Below are 20,643 nucleotides of genomic sequence, written 5' to 3'. Positions count from 1 at the left end.
TCACAGAATCATCCAGCTAGTGTGCACCAGATAAATAAGCTACTTTTTGTTCTGATGCTGGAATAAAAATAGTGTTATAAAAAAACACTAATTTTCCTTGTTTTTGAATAGTCACAAAGAAAAGACTTGGGATGGTTCTATATACTCCTGATCCTTTCTTCTTCCTTTTCCCCTACCTCCATTCCTCTTATCCAGTGAGGTTTTAGTAAAGCTAAGTGCCTCACACTATTTTAAGAAAATGTTTTCACTTCTTTAATACATTTCAATACTGTTTTCTGCAAAAGTAAAATTCTTGCCCTATTTATGCCTTTACTATAGTGTATATGGAGGTTGGTAATGATACAGCTAAATAATGATGTTTTTGTTATATGTGTATATTCAAATCAAGAAAGCAAAGCAACCACTCTAATAGAAAATGAGTATTGGTGCTAGATATCAAGGAGTCAATGGCCTCATGCAACGTGAGATGTGTGCTCTCCCAAAGAGTCATGTCCCTGACCCCCAAATTGTCATTGTGTTTACCACACAGTTCCAAATTTTGGTCTAAGGATATGTACTACATCCATATAGTTCCTGTGTTTGAAATGCTTAGGGAGAAGCAATGTGGATGCTTGGGTATGTGATATGCTCATTTACAAGAACAAAGAAAACATGAATCCAGTGTTCAGGACAGATTCAATCACAGTACAGTACTGGCGTAACAGTTGATGGATAAGGGTTTTCCATCAGTGTGCACATGTGTGCGTGTGTGCGCCTGTGTGTGCACATGTATGTGTGTGTGTGAGAGAGAGGGAGACATGTAAATTACTTTCCAGTAAATCGGACCTGAGATCATGGTTGGGTGTGAAGTGTGTGGGTCTCATGCTTTGCCAATGGCTTCCTACCTTCTCCCCTACTTTCTCTTTGCGCCCTCCCCTCTTTCATTTTTTTATATCCTTTGAAGAAAAGGGCATTTATTTCCCTGTTGGTTCCCTTGTTTTGTCAATCTTCATATCCTTTTCCAAAGTGGAGGTCCCCTAGGAACACAGTCCAAGGTTAGAGTTAGCTATTATTTTAACTAAAATTGTGGAAAAATTACCTCAATTAGGCATGGGGTCCAGTGGTGCTTGGGACTATCTGACAAGTAATTGCTATGTGTAATTGTTCTCTGGAAAATATCAAATATGAGGAGAGCATGCATTGGAAAGAAAATAACATTCTCCACTCCATTAGTTTTATCTAATTTTGCTAAGAATTGCCAAGTTGTGTACTGGGTGACTGTAATGCTAACCTCTGAACACAAAAGATTAAGGACAGGGAAGCAAGAACTCATGGTTATTAAAGTGATTGCGCCACCACGTGGACAAGGATAAAACTACTGTCTGGAGATGAAAGCATATTAGTCTTTGCTTTATAATTGGAAATTGGACATTTTAAAATGCTCCTTATACCTCGCATGCTGAAGTCCTGGATTTGATTCCTGGCACCAAAAAAAGTCCCTTTTCTCCTTCTCTCTCTCTCTCTCAAACGCTCTCTCTCTCTCTCTCTCTCTCTCTCTCTCTCTCTCTCTCTCTCTCTCTCGCACACACACACACACACACACACACACACACACACACACACACACACACCACATCCCTGATTTCCCCTTCAACTTCATATGCGCTCTTCACAAAAGCTTTCATTGTTTTCTCAGCCCTAAGTCAATATTAATGCTTTCAAGGCCAGAATGCCAACAGCTGCTATTAAAATCTTTTCTCTCATTCTAATAACACCCTTAGAGATGATTGGTAATAAAAACTCTCTTCAAGGCTTCTGCTTCTGTCTCCTCCAAATGGAGATCAAAGAGTCATGCTGTGAGGGTCAGTTGAGAAGAAAAGACTCCCACAGCAGAGCATGTGGTGTGACATAAAATAATGACAATAATGATGTTCAAAGGAATTGCCAAGAAATCACACAGTAAAACTTCTTTTCAGGGACTGGAAGTTTATACGTTGTTATTCAAGGAAGGTTTAGATTATAGACCCCTAGCTTTCCCACAAAACTAGGTGAAGGCATGACTTCTCCTTCCACTGCAGGAAGTGGGCTTCAATTAAGATGTGGAGGTTCGATTTATTTTGCTAAGTCCATTACTAAATCGCACTTCACTATATTATTAACTTCTAGAGCTTCTGGAAGCAGAGTTAAATCTAAGTAATGAAAGGGGAGTGTTGACTAGGTACCTAACTGTGTCTGTATACACTTACTGTCTTGCTTCATTTTAGAAAACTGGGCTGCATTTTCTTCAGTTTTAATCATCAACGAATGAAAAGGAAAAATATCCTAAGAAAATAGAGATATAAATTTTGCCAAGAAGAAAAAGAACTAGTTCTCCTGTAAATATTATCAGTGAATTTTTGGGTTTTGTTTATGGGCAAATGTTATTCTAACAGAAAAATTGCAGATGCAGTCATTATAAATAATGATGAAGTTTCAAATATTCTTAAGCCCCCAAATTCAGTTTCTATGAAACAACATTTTGTGGAAAATGTTAAGAAAAAAAAACAGAAAAAAATCCTATAACCAACATTTCGTATTTCAAAGGATACAAATGATTTAGAAGAAATAAAATTATTTTAAAAATAATTGACATACATCACAAAGTAAACTAATGACAAATTAGATGTGTAATCTTACTAGCTATATTTTAATCTCCATGGCTTTATATGTCATCTTCAAACTGATATGAGGAAACTGAAATTAAAGGCATTGTTCATACAACAACTTCTTCATACATGTTTATGGTAACTTTATTTATAATTTACCCAAACTAGAAAAACTCCACGTAGTTGGCCAAGGATGAATAAACAAACAATGGTAACTTCATGCAGTGGAAAGTGATTTATAACTCCAAATTAATGCAGTTACATGGATGATTCTCAAATGAATTATGGTCAATGATAGTTGCCAGACTCAAATGGCTACATTCTACATTAAGTCCATTTTAAAAAAATTTATTTATTTTTAATTAGTGAATCACCATGAGGGTACAGTTACAGATTTATACATTTTTGTGCTAATGTTTCCCCCATACAAAGTTTGAGAACCCATCCCTTCACCAGTGCCCATTCTCCACCACCGGTACACCCAACGTCTCTCCTACCCTCTCCAATCCCATCTCTTCCCACCCCACCCTGCCACTGTGGCAGGGCATTTCCTTTTGTTCTCTCTCTCATTAGGTGTTGTGGTTCGCAATAGAGGTGTTGAGTGGCCACTGTGTTCAGTCTCTAGACCACATTCAGCACGTATCATCCTTCCCCCGCATAGCCTCCAACCGCATTATACTTGGTGATACCCTCTCTGAGTTGCCCTCTCCCCAGAATGTGAGGCCAGCTTCCAAACCATGGAGTCAACCTCCTGGTACTTATTTCTACTATTCTTCTATTCTTGGGTGTTAGTCTCCTACTCTGTTATTCTATATTCCACAGATGAGTGCAATCCTTCTATGTCTGTCTCTCTCTTTCTGACTCATTTCACTTAGCATGATACTTTCCATGCCGATCCACTTATACGCAAATTTCATGACCTCCTTTTTTCTAACAGCTGCATAGTATTCCATTGTATAGATGTACCAAAGTTTCTTCAACCAGTCATCTGTTCTAGGGCACTCGGGTTTTTTTCCAGATTCTGGCTATTGTAAACAGTGCTGCAATGAACATATAAGTGCAGATGTCATTTCGACTATACTTTTTAGCTTCTCTGGGATATATTCCCAGCAGTGGTATTGCTGGGTCAAATGGGAGCTCAATGTCTAATTTTTTGAGAATCGTCCATATTGTTTTCCAAAAGGGCTGAGCCAGTCGGCATTCCCACCAGCAGTGTAGAAGGGTCCCTTTTTCCCCACATCCTCTCCAGCAGCGGTTGCTTTTGTTCTTTTGGATGTGTGCTAGTCTCTGTGGTGTGAGGTGGTATCTCATGGTTGTTTTGATCTGCATCTCCCTGATGATTAGTGATGTAGAGCACTTTTTCATGTGCCTTTTGGCCATTCGTATCTCTTCCTTGGTAAAGTTTCTGTTCATTTCTTCACCCCATTTTCTGATGGGGTTGGATGTTTTCTTCTTGTAGAGTTCAACCAGTGCTTTATATACCATTGATATCAACCCCTTATCTGATGGGTATTGTGTGAATATCCTTTCCCATTCTGTAGATAGTCTTTGTATTCTGGTCACTGTATCTTTTGCGGTGCAGAAGCTTTTTAGTTTAATGTAGTCCCATCTGTTGATCTCTGCTTCTATTAGATTGCTTAGTTCGTGTCACCTTTGAAGATACCTTTATCTTCAATATCGTGGAGGGTTTTGCCGACCTTGTCTTCGATGAACCTTATGGTTTGTGGTCTGATGTTGAGGTCTTTAATCCATTTTGATCTGACTTTTGTGCATGGTGACAGGTTGAGGTCTAAGCCCATTCTTTTGCATGTGGTTGTCCAGTTGTGCCAGCACCATTTGTTAAAGAGGCTTTCCTTGCTCCACTTCACATCTCTTGCTGCCTTATCAAAGATTAGATGATCATACATTTGGGGTTGTGTGTAGGGATATTCCACCCTGTTCCATTGGTCTGCGGGTCTGCCTTTGTTCCAGTACCATGCTGTTTTAATTGTTACTGCTTTGTAATAAAGTTTGAGGTTGGGGAGGTGATGCCTCCCATCGTCTTTTTCCCAAGAATTGTTTTAGCTATCCGTGGGCGTTTGTTGTTCCATATGAATTTTAGGATTGCTCGATCCATTTCTTTGAAGAATGTCATGGGTATCCTTATAGGGATCGCGTTGAATCTGTATAATGACATTAAATCCATTTTTAAATGTTAGTTGCAAAATGAAGTTATTCGAAGAAAATACCGATACATATTAGGAGATAGTGTGATAGTATAGAGGATCTCTATAAAAGAGGAAATGAGGTGATTTTTCAGGATGGTTACTGTTCAGATCTGAATATACTCACACTTACATGGTATATGAATTTATCACAGCTCACAAAACCAAACACTCAAGTGGGCAAATTCTGTTCTAGCTTAATTATACCCTACTCAGAACAAATGACTTGAAAAATATCCATTATTATGGTAGTGCTAACTTTCCACATAAAATTTTCTTGCTTCCTTTCGTGTTGCCAAGTAATTTTCTTGATGGGGAAAACAAGGATAGCGTCTCTTTTTAACTAAACTGCCATGTCAAGAGCCCCATTTTTGAAAACCTAAAATTTTGACTGTTTTTCAAAATTCTAGGTGGAAGCTGTATCCTCGGATATTGCAGAATGTGGCTGAAATTGACCTGTCGACTTCTGTCTTAGGGCAGAAGGTCAGCATGCCAATATGTGTGGCAGCCACTGCTATGCAGTGCATGGCTCACGTGGACGGGGAACTGGCAACTGTGCGAGGTAAGAAGGTCTTGCCCAAAGGGACAGAAGCAGAGTTAATGGAGTGACAAACGTCTCTCAGGCAAACATTTCTCTCGATAACTTTACACTTATAAAAATTCAGACCCGTGGGACTGGAGAGTTATTACAGCGGGTCTGGTGCTTGCCTTACATGAGGCTGACCCAGCTTCACTCTCCGGTCCCCTGGTGGGTCCCTAGAATTTTGTAAGTAGTGATCTTTGAGTGAAGAGCCAGGAGTCATCCCTGAGCACCACTGGATGTGGCTCATTTCAGCACCCATCCCCTCCAGTTGGTATATGCAAAGCATAGGCCACGTAAGTGTCAGTAGATTCCAGATCTGAACTCTCATTCTACATCCCTCCCCACCATTAAGATATTTGACTTTGCTGTCAGAATGTTTGCCCTTTACTTTTTGGTTTTATAAGATTGAGTAAGAGACTTGTTCATTCTCTGTCACCAGTTGTTAAAAAAGGATAAAGAGCCTATCTTCCTTTTTTGGACTGCTGGGAAAAATGATAAATTAATTCGCACAGTTAAGTTCTTAAGCAGTGCCTGACACATAGTAGTGTCGAAATCAACTATATTATGAGTGTTACTATCAACATCACTGGCAATGGAGGTCTGAGAAGTAGACTCTCTCAAGGCTACACAATAGGGTGATAGTAAAATGAGATTCAATCTCATTTGGAAGCCCTTCTTACTTCCCCGAACATAGGTGACAATTGCAGTGATAGAGTCAGACAGTGGCCTGGTTGACTATATTTTCTGACATGGTTTTGGACTATGACATTTTTGTATCCTTTTTTGCAGATGGGTTATACCCACATTGGAGTATAGAAGGGAGTGATGAGAAATATTAATGTGATGCAGAGCGTTCTTGTTAGTGATAACTATTAACTTTCTAGCAGCTATGAACATTTCAGAGAGTAAATATTGGGCAAATAGAATGATGATTCTCCCTACTATCTTATTCAGAAATATATATACAAACATTAGAAAATAATTGTATTTGAGGTCCTTGAAACTAAATAGGGCAGGAAATCCAGGCCCAAAGAACAGGATTGAAAATCTACATTGAAGTGTCTTTTTCAGGAGATTAAGATTCTTTGCTCTTAATTGGGATTGACCTTCACATAATTCTGCTGGGCTATCAGTGTGACCCAGTGGGGTGGTGCTGAATATTCTTAACTCTTAGGATATGGACTGATAAAGTGGTTTTGAGGCTTCAGTCACTGATGTTCTGAAATATGGGAAGAGAAGTGGAGGAAATGGCAAAGTTTTGGGGTCTCTATTTAAAATTAGCTTAAGAAAGATCATCCCAAGCACCCATAGACAAGAAGCTTATCAAATACAAATAATAAATAAACACACACCCAAAACACACACACAGCACTTCCATGCATTCAAATGTCTAAAAAATTGGAAAACAAATGAAAACTCTAAAAAATTTGAAAATACACAAGATTATGTCATTTGATGTGAAGAGAAAGTCCTTATTTGAAATAATTAAATAATAACCAAGATGAAAATGTGTAAAAGAAAATCTCTATAAACAGGAAATTAAAAATGAAAACATGGCCAATAAATACAATGAATTATTTTACACAATCATCTGATTTATATAAATTATAGCAGTATTTTATATTCTGAATATCAAACTCTTTTTTTAAAGATTGTTGGGCAGGAGAGATAGTATTTCCATTGGATGCTTGCCTTCCATGCGGGTCTGGGATTCAATTCCCACCACTACATGAGATACATGGGGATGCCCTTGTTTATTCCTAACACCACGTTGACACTGAGCGCTGTTTGGAGTGACCGCTACTTAGGAGTAGTCCTTTGTTTTCAGGTCATACTGTCAAGTATGACCTCAAAACAAAAAATTAGCAAACTTACATACATGAATCCTTTGTGATGCTATGCATTCACTTTTAGGAATCCAAAAAAGTAATTGTGATGATGGTAGTTTTATGCAAAAGTTTCCATTCCCTTGTTACTTTTGTAAAGAAAAAAATTTAGAAAAATATAGTCAAATGTTATATATCCAAAGACTAATAACTAAACATAGATATCATTAAAAAATGGGATGCCTTTTTAAAGCTTATATAATAGAGTATACTGACATGGAAAGAGGATACTATATAATAACCTACATAATAATTTTGTCAAAGAATCTATAAGATATTTTTATGTTCAAATATATATATATATGTATATTGCTTTTTGGGTCACACCCGGCGATGCACAGGGGTTACTCCTGGCTCCACACTCAGGAATTACTCCTGGCGGTGCTCAGGGGACCATATGGGATGCTGGGATTCGAACCCGGGTCGGCCACATGCAAGGCAAATGCCCTACCCACTGTGCTATCACTCCAGCGCCCTCAAATATATATATTTATGTGAGGACTGTATTTTATAAATGTTTGTTTATAAATGATGGAATCACTCTTGACTTTATGTTTTGTTTGGAATCCATTCTTTTTTTTTTTTTTTTTGCTTTTTTGGGTCACACCTGGCGATGCACTGGGGTTACTCCTGGCTCTGCACTCAGGAATTACCCCTGGCGGTGCTCAGGGGACCATATGGGATGCTGGGATTTGAACCCGGGTCGACCGCGTGCAAGGCAAACGCCCTACCCGCTGTGCTATCTCTCCAGCCCCTGGAATCCATTCTTATACAATTTTCATTGTATTTTTATTATTAGTGTAGTATTGTTTTGAGTCACGGCCAGCAGTACTAAGGGCTTTTTCGTGGTTCAGCTCAGGGAAATTTTTGGTGGTGCTGGGAACATAGGTTATGTCAAGGATAGAACCAGGGTCTACCACATACAAAGAAAGCGTAGCTGCTGTGCTATCTCTCAGGCATTTTGTGTCATTTTGTAAGAAAAGAACTGTAAGAACTAAATTAACAAAGGCAAATAAAAAAGAAAAAAGAAAATTGCAAAGAGAATGTAGTGAAAGACAAGAAGTGGAGAAAGCAATCAGCAGAGTTCACCTGGTAAGCAATCTTGTATTATTTTAATTACTTATACAGACTTTACATCATTACATACATACACACATACATACACACAAACATATGCATGCACACACACATATATGTGTATATATAAGAATTTGATAACTGTCAGTTTTGTGGATAAAGAACCAGCATTTCAGAGGAAATAGGTGTTTATAGTTAATAAAATTAAGATTTACTCTCCAATTCACTTCCACAGCATTAGCGGTTCTTGTTTTTAGCGGGCATGGGTGAGAGGGAGAAAACTTGAAGAAAGCTTTTATAAAAGTACTATTTGATGGTCCGGATGAGAATATTTCATTCATCTTATTTCCTTCCAGTACTATTTATGAGGCATTATTAATTACTTGCTGCAATATTATTTCTTTAGATTTCTTTCTTTATTTATTTGTTTGTTTATTTATTTGCTTTTTGGGCCACACTCAGTGATGCACAGGGTTACTCCTGGCTCTGCACTCAGGAACTACTCCTGGCAGTGCTCAGGGAACCAGATGGGATGCCGGGAATCGAACCCAGGTCAGCCATGTGCAAGGCAAACACCCTACCCGCTGTGCTATTTCTCCAGCCCCTCTTTAGATTTATTTATAAAATACTTTAAAGCAAACTATCAAGTTGCTTCATTAGCCTAGGCACAAGAACTGAAGCACTGAATCCTCAGAATAGCTCAAAGAAGCGGGCACTATGATTAAGCCCATTTTATACAGGAGGGATGGAGGCATAAAGCAGATGAATAACAGCCCCGGAGTTACACAATTGTGAACTGAAAGTTGGCTTCACACTTGAAGAGAGTCTGACCCTGGGGTTTTGGCTCTTAACAACCTGGTGATGCTTTTAATTTCTAGAAATTCCTAATAAATGTCAAGAAGAGAACCCTTTTATTTGTCAATGACAGTTTTTCAAAAGTCGTGGATGTATTAGGTTCTTGCAAAGCTCGACACGGAGGAGAGCAGGACGCTTGATGGACATGGATAACTTGGAACAGGCAGACTGAAGAAATTGAAATGACACGGAGACTACAGAGAAACTGGCAGTGAAGGTTATGCATGGTACCCGTGAAAAAATAAGATCTGAGGTCAAGTCGGGGAAAGACTTCACACCTTGCTCCTAAATTTATAATAGATCTTAACCTCCAGGATGTTATATTTTGTTTTATAGGGGGGAAAGACACATCCAGCAGATTCTTGGGGGTTACTCCCAGCTCAGTATGTCAGCTGCTGCTTGGGGGTGGGGGGTGAGGTCCCTGTGATGCTCTGGATTGGACATGGGCCTCATACAGTCAAAGCATGTACTTCACCCTGCTCTGCTATCTCTCTGGCCTACACTTCAGTATTTTTAATGTTTTTCTTCAAGATTTCAGTTACCCAGTTATGGTTTTATTGTTTAACAGTTAGATTAATGCCCCCAAACTGATGGTTATCAATTCATAACAAAATACATTCCCTGTAGCTAGGTTTTGGTTGTGGGATTGCTAGGTTACATGGTAGAAAAGGATGTGTGTCTGAGTACATGTTATTGGCACCTAAAATAAATTTCTTCTTAGCTTTTTTTTTTGGTATCAAAACCTGAAACTTTTTTTTTTTTTTTTGCTTGAAATTTTCTCTTTTAACAGTAGTCCAAACAGAGCTCGTTGCTCAAAGCACAGTACTTTATCTCTGGCTCCAAGCATTCCTATTTATAAGATGTTGGACCTTGAGCTTCAAGAAGCAATTTAAGAGGCCCAGTTCAGAGGACATAGATTAGTTAACTCTTCTCTCTGAAGAAATCATTCACACCCAACTGGTCAGTTATCATCTCTGACAGCCATTCAAATCCCTAGAGCTTGTCTGAAGAATTCAGATGGGTGTCCTGAAAGTTCTGGAGGTTGCCATAGGATTATCTGGCCAGCTCAGTTTCTGGATCTCTTCATAAGAGTAGTTCTTCAGGGTTATTTTTTCCTTTCATCTTGCTTCTGTAAGTACCAGGCACAAAAGCAGCTCTTGACTTTTTCAAAATAACTGCATCGGAGTTACCAATAGCCTTTTCTCTTTCTTTATGTGTGAGATGGGGATATATTTCATCCAAATACATAGTGAAGGGTTCCAGCTTTATCGGAACTTAGTATACACAGCACACACACACACACAATGTAACAACAAGTCTTGCAACTGGTGCCCGCTCGAGCAAATTGATGAGCAACGGGGTGACGGTGATATAGTGATACTATTCATATTTTTGGCCAGATTCAGATGTAAATAAATATGTGTTTTCTCACTATATCCCAAACATGCAGCTATAAGAAATGAATATTAAATGCACATGAATGCTCATCACCTAAATTCCTTAGGTAGGGATGGCAAAGAAGGAGAAAGAAAAAGGAGGTTTTCCAATATGGAAGAAAGGGAGTCCTTTGCTTTGAAAACTCTTCTGTTTGATAACATTTTAGATAGAGCCAAAACTATCTATTTTTTTACATTTTTAAATTTTATTATTTTATTTATTTATTTTTTACTTTTTTATTGAATCACTGTGAGATAGATCATTACAAAGCTGTTAATGATTGGATTCCAGTAATATAGTATTCCAAAACCCATCCCTCCACCAGTGTGCAGAATAATTTTTATTTTATTAATTTTAATTTTAATTTATTTTTTAATTGAGTCACCTTGAGAACAGTTACAGGGTTCTTAGGATCGAGTCTCAGTCATACTATGCTCAAACACCCATTCCTTCAACAGTGCACATGTTCCACCACCAAAAACCCCAGCATATCCCCTTTCCCACTCCCCCTCTGCCTGTGTGGCAGATGATTTTTACTTTACTCTTTCCTTACTTTGATTACATTCAATTTTCGACAGGAAACTCACTATCATTATTTGGAGTTTTTCCTCCAACAGTCAGACCTGTTGGAATGGCATCATTAGATTGTATGTTTTCTATTGGTAACAAAGAGCATATGATGTTGCATGGTCATGAAAGCGGCCGCCCAGTTTTGGAATTTTGGTATTAAGTCCAGAGGTATTTCTGCCAGCAGCTGCTGCATTCCGAGGAGATTGGTTTCTGTGGCACTGGGATCATGGTTTTTCAGGAGTGGAGGAACTGTTCATGGGTGACCACTCGGGGTCTCATTTTGGCAGGAGGCAGGGCCGGTTCTGCCTCCCCCATCACAAGATTTCCCCATGCATCCTGTCCCATCACTGCAAACTCCTACCTCTCTGTCCAGTTGGTTCTGAATGGTGGCAGTCACTATGCTGTCCAGGATGAAAAGGCCAAGGGAGAGAAACCCTTCTCCTCCCGGGGCTGCATGGGGCTGTAGCTTAGTTCAGAGTCCAGCAGTATATCTGCCAGCAGCTGCTGCATTCTGAGATTGGTTTCTGTGCCTCTGGGATAATGGACGCTCAGGGGTGGTAGAGCTATTTCTGAGCATATTTTTTGTATATCAGGAAAGGTCACGTGGCTGCTTATGCGGCCGCGTGGTTTGGAGGTTTCCCAGTCCCGCATACCAGAGCCGTGTTAGTAGAAGCTCAGTGTCGCTGGGGCTCCATCTGGAGAATGGGTGCTAGCTATACCCTCTCTGTCTGGCACCCCAGTGTTGTTGGCTCAGTCTGGGGTCCAAAGCATTCTCAGGCTTGCAGTGCCTGCCGGAACGGCCCGGATTCTTCTAAAACTATCTATTTTTATACTGGAAAAAAATGCAAAATTTGTCCACTCCTGTTGGGAACTTTTAGGGGCTTTTATTTCTTTGTTGTTTTGTTTAGTTGGCTCATGGTGGAGGTTTGGGGTTTGACTTTAGCACTTGAGCTCTTTTTTTTTTAAGAACTGTTCTTTTGAACCCCGATTTATAAGACACAGCTGTATGCTGTGTAATACACTAAGATCCCAAGAACCAACTTTAGCCTCCTTAGCTCACAGTAAGCAAACCTCTTCTGCTGAAGTAACTCACAGGCAATGAAAAAGGTGCTACAGAGTGAAAATGGCCTGCTCCCCCCACCCCCAAAGTATAACTAGGTAGTGGCAAATTTCCACATAAATGAGATGTCCCAGACGTACAGCCCAGGGGCAGTAGTTAGCCCACAAAAAGTATTTGCTTTGGCCCACACATTGTTGCCCCAAAGAGTGTTTTAGAGAATTTTGATTTATTTGCCAACATTTTAAAACCAGAAGATTGCACATAAAAAAATCAAGGTTTCTGGCTTCTCAGGATTTTGAAGATTTGGCAGCTCTGCATCCTTCCTCCCTTGGGGCACTAGCTAACGCTAAGATGTGGCTGCCCCTTTTCCATTCAACCTGAAATCTTAGGGTTGCTACAGTACTCACCATTGATCTTGCATTATTGTTTCCTTAAAATGTCACTGCTCTGGAAACACACATGCTGCAGGCTTGCTCCTTAAAACCATTCTTGGGGTAGGGAGGTAAATTTGGTGGCAGCGTACATGTCTCACGTGAGTAAGGTTGTGAGTTTGATCCCTGGTACTGTATAACCCCCAGACAATGACCCAGGTAGCCTTGTGGATCCTGTGCTGCTTTAGCTTGTCTCTGATGGCCTCAAGGGCCATCCAGCTGGAGCATCCTATCTCTAAGCTAAGCACCAAGATATATACTAGGAGACACTGAGCATTTCTGGTAGGGCCTATTAAAATAATAATAATCTTTATATATATATGTGTATATATATTGCTGTTCCTGCATAATGTAACTAAGCATCTTTAGCAAAGCAAAAATGCAACTTTCATTTATATTACTACTAAGGTTTAAAATGAGTGTGCCTTTTTTAGAGTGAGTGTTTAATGTGTGTAAGAGAAATATTTGGGGCATTTTACATTCTGAGGGCAAAAAACCTAAGATATTTTTAACCCCATTTACGGAAACCTTTTTCTAGCCTTCATTGCATATGATTCTTTTAAGATCACCTAGAGATTAGACCTGTCAACTAAATTTGTCAGGGATAGCAAATCAACATATGCAATGACAACTGCAGTTTGTGCTGTGTATCCTGTATCACTCACTGTATGACTATCATCCCATTGTTCCTCGATTTGCTCAAGCGGGCACCAGTAATGTCTCTATTCCTCTCAGCCCTGAGATTTTAGCAGCCTCTCCTTATTCATCTTTCCAAACAATTGGAAGCTCTTTCAAGGTCAGGGGAATGAGACCTAATGTTACTATTTTTGGCATATCGAATATGCCATGGGTAGCTTGCCAGGCTCTGCCATGTGCGTGAGATGCTCTTGGTAGCTTTCTGGGCTCTCTGAGAGGGATGGAGGAATTGAACCTGGGTAAGCCAAGTGCAAGGCAAACGCCCTACCCGCTGTGCTATTGCTCCAGCATGAAAAAAAAATGAATAGAAAAAATATAAATAGATGTTTAATAAATTGTACATAAATAAAACATACTTTAAAATGTTGTGAAATAGTAATAGCCAATTTTTGGTTAGTGATTAATGTGCGCCAGGCAATTAGGGTTTTAATAAATGCTAAAGTTCATCTATCTTTTACTTCCATCTTAAAATAGGTGAGTCCTAAGCCCTGCGAATCTTTCACCAACTCCTGTGGATGTGGAAACTAGTAGAGGTCACTTATGTGACTCTGTGAAACCCTGGCCAGTTTTTCATATTTCCATTTCCAAATATCATTAATATCGCAAACTAGATAAACCCTATCATAGAGCCTTACAATATTAGCTGTGACATTGTGTGTTTTTGTAATTTTTAAAGTCTATTATTTGAGAGAATGGAAGAAACCAGAGAACGTGAAACTTCTTAGAAAATGAGTCTTATACAAATTTAAGAATGGTAGGCAAAGGGCCTTGGATTTTATTTTTTAAATAATGAATTATTTTTGTTTGTTTACTTGGACCACACCCAGACATGCTTAGGGTTTTTTCCTGACTCCATGTTCACCTGTCACTCCAGATGGTGCTCATGGGAACCATCTAGGGGGTCGGGGGTCAAACTCAGATTGACATCTTACAAGGCAAATGCCCAGCCTGCCATACTTGCTTGTTGGTTTGTCTGTTTGGGGACCATACCAAAACATGATGTCTCAAGACTTTCTTTTTTTTTTTTTAAATAAATTTATTTATTTTTAATTAATGAATCACCATGAGGGTACAGTTACGGATTTATACACATCTGTGCTTATGCTTCCCCCATACAAAGTTCGGGAACCCATCCCTTCACCAGTGCCCATATTCCACCACCAGTAAACTCAGCATCCCTCCCATCCTCCCCAATCCCATCTCCCCCCCACCCCACCCTGTCACTGTGGCAGGGCATTCCCTTCTGTTCTCTCCCTCTAATTAGCTATTGTGGTTTGCAATAAAGGTGTTGAGTGGCCACTGTGCTCAGTCTCTAGCCCTCATTCAGCCCGCAACTCCCTTCTCCCACATGGCCTTCGACTACATTATAGTTGGTGATCCCTTCTCTGAGTTGCCCTTTCCCCAGAATGTGAGGCCAGCCTCCTAGCCATGGAGTCAACCTCCTGGTAGTTGTTTCTACAATTCTTGGGTGTTAGTCTCCTACTCTGTTATTCTATATGTCAAGACTTTCTTTTTAAAAAAATTTTTTTTAATTGAGGTGCTATAATTTACAGAGTTATTCATAGCACCCAACTTTACAACCAGTCACAATCAAATTTCATATGTACAGTTTCCCCGACCTCAACCCCATCACGCCATATCAGTGATCACTCCTGCCTGGGCTCTGAGGCCTTGTGGGGTGCCAGAGATTAGCATCATTGCAAGGAAAATGCCATAACCACTGTCCTATCACTCTGGCTCCGCAGGGGTCATTTGTGCAGTGCTTAGGATGACAGTGACAGTGATTTAACATGTTGAAGATAATATCGATAGTAAGTTTCAGTGCTATCATCATAGAAGATGGGTGGTATCATCAGGCTAAATTTCCACATGGTAATGTAAGGAGTGCATCCTTAAGGTCTCAGAGAAGCACTGTCTTGTAGGACCTGACACTTTTAGGACAATATTATGGAAACCTCTCTTCTTTTTTGCAATTGTAGCTATAATAAATTTTATTACTTTCCATGGAGTTTCCCCCACCTCATCTCTATTCAAACACAAGAAATTGAAAAGAAAAAGAGTGAAAAAAACCCCAAACCCATGCAGTCATCCTTTTGCTTCTGACTTGTTATGTGGACAAGTGCCACACGAGGGAGCGCTGGGACCTCAAATGAGAAAAAACTCAAGACCCACCTAATGCATTCCAGGAATGCTCAGCATATTAGAGAATTCTTATTAAACTGTCAAAAAATAGATTTTAAAAGAAATTCTTACCCCTGGATGCAATTAGAGGCTACCACACAGGATTTGATGGGACATAAAACCATTAAATCTAAACACTTCTTTTTGAGCCTGAAAGGCCAGAACATTCCAAAGTGAAGTTTTGGAACTCGGCTCCGACTTGACCACCTATTAAGCTGCAGGTGGAACAGATTGCAGGACACAAAGAGCCATACAGACCCCAAAGCACTGACTTCGGACGGAGGTGAGAGCTTTAGCTGTTGAATTTTCTGGATTTTCCGAGATTAAGTGATCAACCCGAATGTTGAATGAAAGACCATTCAGCAAGAAAAATTGTCATTTCCTTTGCTCCCAAACCAAATGAACTCTTTTGAAAGCTTTATTGATTTATGTGTTTATGTGTTGTGCTCTGTGACCCAGTAGATATATGCTTTAACACACTGATGAGGAAAATATCCTCATTATTTTCAATTTTACTTAAATCCAGGAAAAGCAGAGACTGGCTTTAAATGAGACTTTGCTTTTTTTTTTTCCTTTTTATTTTCTTGAAATGAGTAACTTTTATGTGCCAGGTGCTTGGATATCACATCGCTATCATTAATTCTCATCTGTGCAGTCTACCTCAGAGGTAATTATCATTTATCATTCTTTATTTAACAGTGGCAGAGAAGGGAGGCCTTGACCAAGATCTAATACTGGTCAGTGTCTGAGAATGAACCTAAGATCTGGTTTACTGGAGACTTTGACTCAGTGCTCTAGCCGTTATCCACTAGGGGAAGGAGGAGAGGTGGGCCCCGCTGTCAGTGTTCAAGAGCTATTTGTGGTTCAGTGGGACCCCTGGCAGTGTTAGGGCAACCATACAGGTGCTGGGTTCCCAACTGGGATTGGTTGCATACAAAGAAAGGACCTTAACTTCTGCACTGTTGGGGGGACCATGGTCATTATCTATTTTCATGAAGAAGAAGCAAAAGTAGACAGTAGTAAAGACAAGTTCAATAAAACTTTGTCTAGGTTTTATCAGTGAAAAATTTTGAATAAAACATCTCTTTTCATCATCTTCGTAAAAAATATCAGGATCTGGGGTTGTGGCCCAAGTGATACTTGGTACCCAAAGGGCCACTGCATTGTCAGGCACCATGCTCAAAACAACATTTCAATTAACACTTTTCATTTTTAGGGTTTTTGTTTTGTTTTGTTTTTGGGTCACACCCGGCGATGCACAGGGGCTAGTCCTGGCTCATGCACTCAGGAATTACTCCTGGCGGTGCTCGGGGACCATATGGGACGCTGGGATTCGAATCTGGGTCTGCCACATGCAAAGCAAATGCCCTACCCACTGTGCCATCACTCCAGCCCCCACTTTTCATTTTTATTTTCAGCTTATTTCAGTTGAATTTTATGTTTTGGACTTTATTTTCCAATAATCAGAGCTCAATGGATTTGCTCTTTCTGCTATGTAGTCACATACTTCTATCTCTATTCACATAATAAATACACTGAAAGATAATGAGCTGCCTTCATATACAGATGCATATGCATACAAGTATATCATTCACTACTAAAATTATTTTCTTAAAATAATGTATTCAGCACTTTGCAATTGAGATAATTTGTATTAATCAAAAGCAGCTATTAAACATTAATCTAGGGGCTGAGAAAGTAGCTGATAAGACCAGATTTCCTACCTAGTTCTGCATGTTTTCCTAACATTTACACCATTCTGGATGCAGTCCAGGTAGCCCTGGAGCTCCTTAAGACTGAGCAACCCTGCCTTGCTGGTCTCCACTCAGCTATCTGCTCACATAGCTGTTAGAGTATCCCCTGAGTGGGCCCTGGGTCCAGGGAGCACCGCTTGAGAGGAAGCGCCAACAAACCAGACTAGAGTTGTCTTTAAGGTCAGCATCAAATCACATGGTCTTTAGGAATTTGCTTTAGCATCTAAGCTATTGACCAGCTTTCCTGAAGAACATTAAATGACCTCTTCTTGAGTTATTAATGTGCTTGATGACATTAAAGTGTGACAGTGAGAAGTTAGAGGCTCTCCTGGGAATCTTGACACTGAGGTTGTTTAGCAGAGGGAGGTTGACTGAAGGCATGGTGTGCAAACTTAATATTCCTCTCAAGGGTCTCTAAAAGGCATCTCACTGTGTTGTGGTCTCTATGCAATCTACCGATTATGACAGTACCTGACAACTCAGTGAAATGACAGAATTATAGCCTGGAAATAATTATAGTAAAACAAACGTGTTAGTCTATTTCAGACTTTGGCCCTAGAAATAAAGTGGAGGCAAGGAAATGAGGGCTCAGATGTCACTGGAACTAATCATTTCTTGAAAGTATTTCCATACAGTAAAAAATAATCCTAGAGGTATAGTGACTGTGATTGTTGAAAAATGTTCTGCTCTCTGATCAGACAATGTACCATCTCAAGAGCACAGAGAAAGGTTAAATCTGTTTTTCTGGCCCTTCTAGAAGTGTTTAAATTGGGCAACATACTTCAATTATAAATTAAGATTTCATTGACCACTTCTGAGCATGTCAACATTAGAATTAGGTAAAGATTGATTTTTCTCTTAGATTGCTAACTTCAGAATATTTTTTCCTCTGAAACCTCAATCATAATTTTATGTATTCATGCAATAATATCAATTGTCTTTTAAGAACTGCATAATGATAGTTCCCAGGCCACAAGAAAAACAAAAAGGGCTGATACACTCCATGGCTGTGTGGGTACACATTTGTGCAAACACTTCAGTATGTCAGACCCTGGGTTTAGAACCCCACCACTACTTGGTACTTTGTCATTGCATATTTTCCACGTTACACAATGACTTCCTGTGCAGATGACAAAATGCGTTTTCTTAACAAATTTTCAGCACAGCTGTTTTGGTGACTAAGTTTTCCAGAAGTTTTTAAATCAAATGCACCCCCCCAAAAAAAGAAGAAGACAAACCCAAAACATAATCTTTAGGTTCTTTGAACATATTGCGTTGTTTCCTTTGTAAGCCTACTTTCGGCAACTTAATTCACCTTTCTGATAAAGGCAAGATGCTTTTAAATAAACTATTATGATCCAAACTAGCACATTTCTTAATTATTCTGCTCTCATCTGTGTATATAATTTGTCCCATGGGAACTGATGTTCCAAATAGTAGACATTTATTCTCCTTGCTAGCTGGTATTTTATATGTTTCTTTGTTGTGATTGTTTTTGTGGCTATGGGTGAACATCATCCTCACTGTTTTGTAATTCCTTTCTTTATGAAGTCTAGAATAATGAACTTTAATTTGACTGGATGATTCAACCTCTGCTCTCTATGTGTAACATTGTTTGATCTGACATCAGGCATTTGGAAGCTATTTTGTTATTATAAATTTTACCTTCTTATTTTCTCTCTTCCCTCATTTTTTGCCACTTTATTTTATGTTGTAAATTATTTTACTTTTAGGCCAAAAATATATGAAGCCTGTAGATCCTGGGCAAATAATCTTCTAAAATATGTCTGTTGATGGGGAAGCATGCTGAGCAGCTGCTACTAAACGCAGTTTAGCATCTTGACTTAAAAACTAGTAAGAGATGAATGTATAAGAAAATGAGAGACACAATGGAGGAGAAAGGTTCATCTGCAAATTGTGGTAGAAGTTGCAAGTCACACACCAATCATGTGATCCTTTCTACCTCCTGTTTTCTTTAAAACATCTCTTTCAGGCCATTGGGAATATCCAACTAATCTGTAGGAGTCTTTGTCAGAAAACATTTTTTTACTTTATTGTTGTCAAAGTAGTTGTTCATTAAACAGAAGCATTAGCAACACTCAGGATTGTGTTAAAAATGCGTAATTTCAGGTCCCAACCAAGACCTGGTCACAGTCTGAATTTTACCAACATCCCATGTGACTATCCACATTGAGCTTGGGAAGCAATGGACAGGTTGACCCTGGAAACAAGGCCCGGGTGGTTTTCAGCCACAGGCATAGTTAAAACCCTCTAGGACGAAACAATACTGAATACAAATCCTTGCATTTAACGACCAACTGAGATCTTTTGAGAGTTGCTTATTTCAAGGACAACTTCCTGAGGTGATCAGAAAATAATGAGCAGGTTCCAGATAAATAAGAGAAATGTGCTCCAGTTAAATAAATGACTTGGACAGGCAGGCCTGGTGTCCATGCAATTTCCTAAAAATTGAAGTCTATGAAAGTTTCTTATTTTCTCTCCTCCATGTGCAGATTACCTGGATCAGGAATAAACATTTTGTTGTTGTTGTTAAGGGTTGGAATAAAGATAAACCCTGCCCAAAATCTAGAAGGACAATTGCCACAGGGAGGAATTTGCAAATGCATGCTGTTTTGCAAAGATATTTATTTACCTGTTTTAGCCCATTCATCTCAGTACATTTGAGTTTAGAGTTTGTGTCAACTGAATGGTGGCTATACTCATATCAATGGTGGCTATACTCATGTATAAGTTCAAGCAAACCACAGTAGTTGATTATAGTCTAGAAAATTTAGTTGACTCTATTGAATAGGGGTTTGGGGATGTAGAACTTGATTTATACCAGATTATTTCAGACCCTGGTAACGTTTCCTTACCCTAGGGCATGCAATTTAACGCTAATAGAAACTTTATTATGGGTTGTTTGAAGATAATTTTGATTCTTTAAACAACATTCACTAGGTTTTCGATTAACCTATTATGAATTTCAGGAGGGAGGAAAGTGATGGGTGAACAAGGTTTCCAATCTCCAGTGTTGACATATTTTTATACATAGCACTAGTTGTGAAAAGGAAAGAGTAGAGAAAGAACAGAAAGAGAAATTAAACATTTTGAAGTTGAATTACTTCAAATGAAAGTTTTGAAAAGTTTTCTTTATTTTCTTGTTCTTTTTCTCTCTTTCTCTTTCTCTCTCTATTTCTCCCTTCCTTCCTTCCTTCCTTCCTTCCTTCCTTCCTTCCTTCCTTCCTTCCTTCCTTCCTTCCTTCCTTCCTTCCCTCTCTTTCT

The 20,643-nt window shown here is 39.2% G+C and overlaps 1 protein-coding gene across 1 annotated transcript in view; it reads left to right on the top strand.

The window, feature by feature from the left end:
• Nucleotides 1-20,643, top strand: part of HAO1 (hydroxyacid oxidase 1) — a 73,968-nt gene that overhangs the window by 4,951 nt on the left and 48,374 nt on the right. The window contains exon 2 of the mRNA XM_004610934.2: nucleotides 5,239-5,390. Within this exon, the coding sequence (XP_004610991.1) occupies nucleotides 5,239-5,390 (152 nt within the window). The remainder of the gene's footprint in view (nucleotides 1-5,238; nucleotides 5,391-20,643) is intronic.

The sequence above is a fragment of the Sorex araneus genome, chromosome 3 (assembly GCF_027595985.1).
Source record: "Sorex araneus isolate mSorAra2 chromosome 3, mSorAra2.pri, whole genome shotgun sequence".
Lineage (NCBI taxonomy): Eukaryota > Metazoa > Chordata > Mammalia > Eulipotyphla > Soricidae > Sorex > Sorex araneus.
This window is presented reverse-complemented; position numbering and strand designations above follow the sequence as displayed.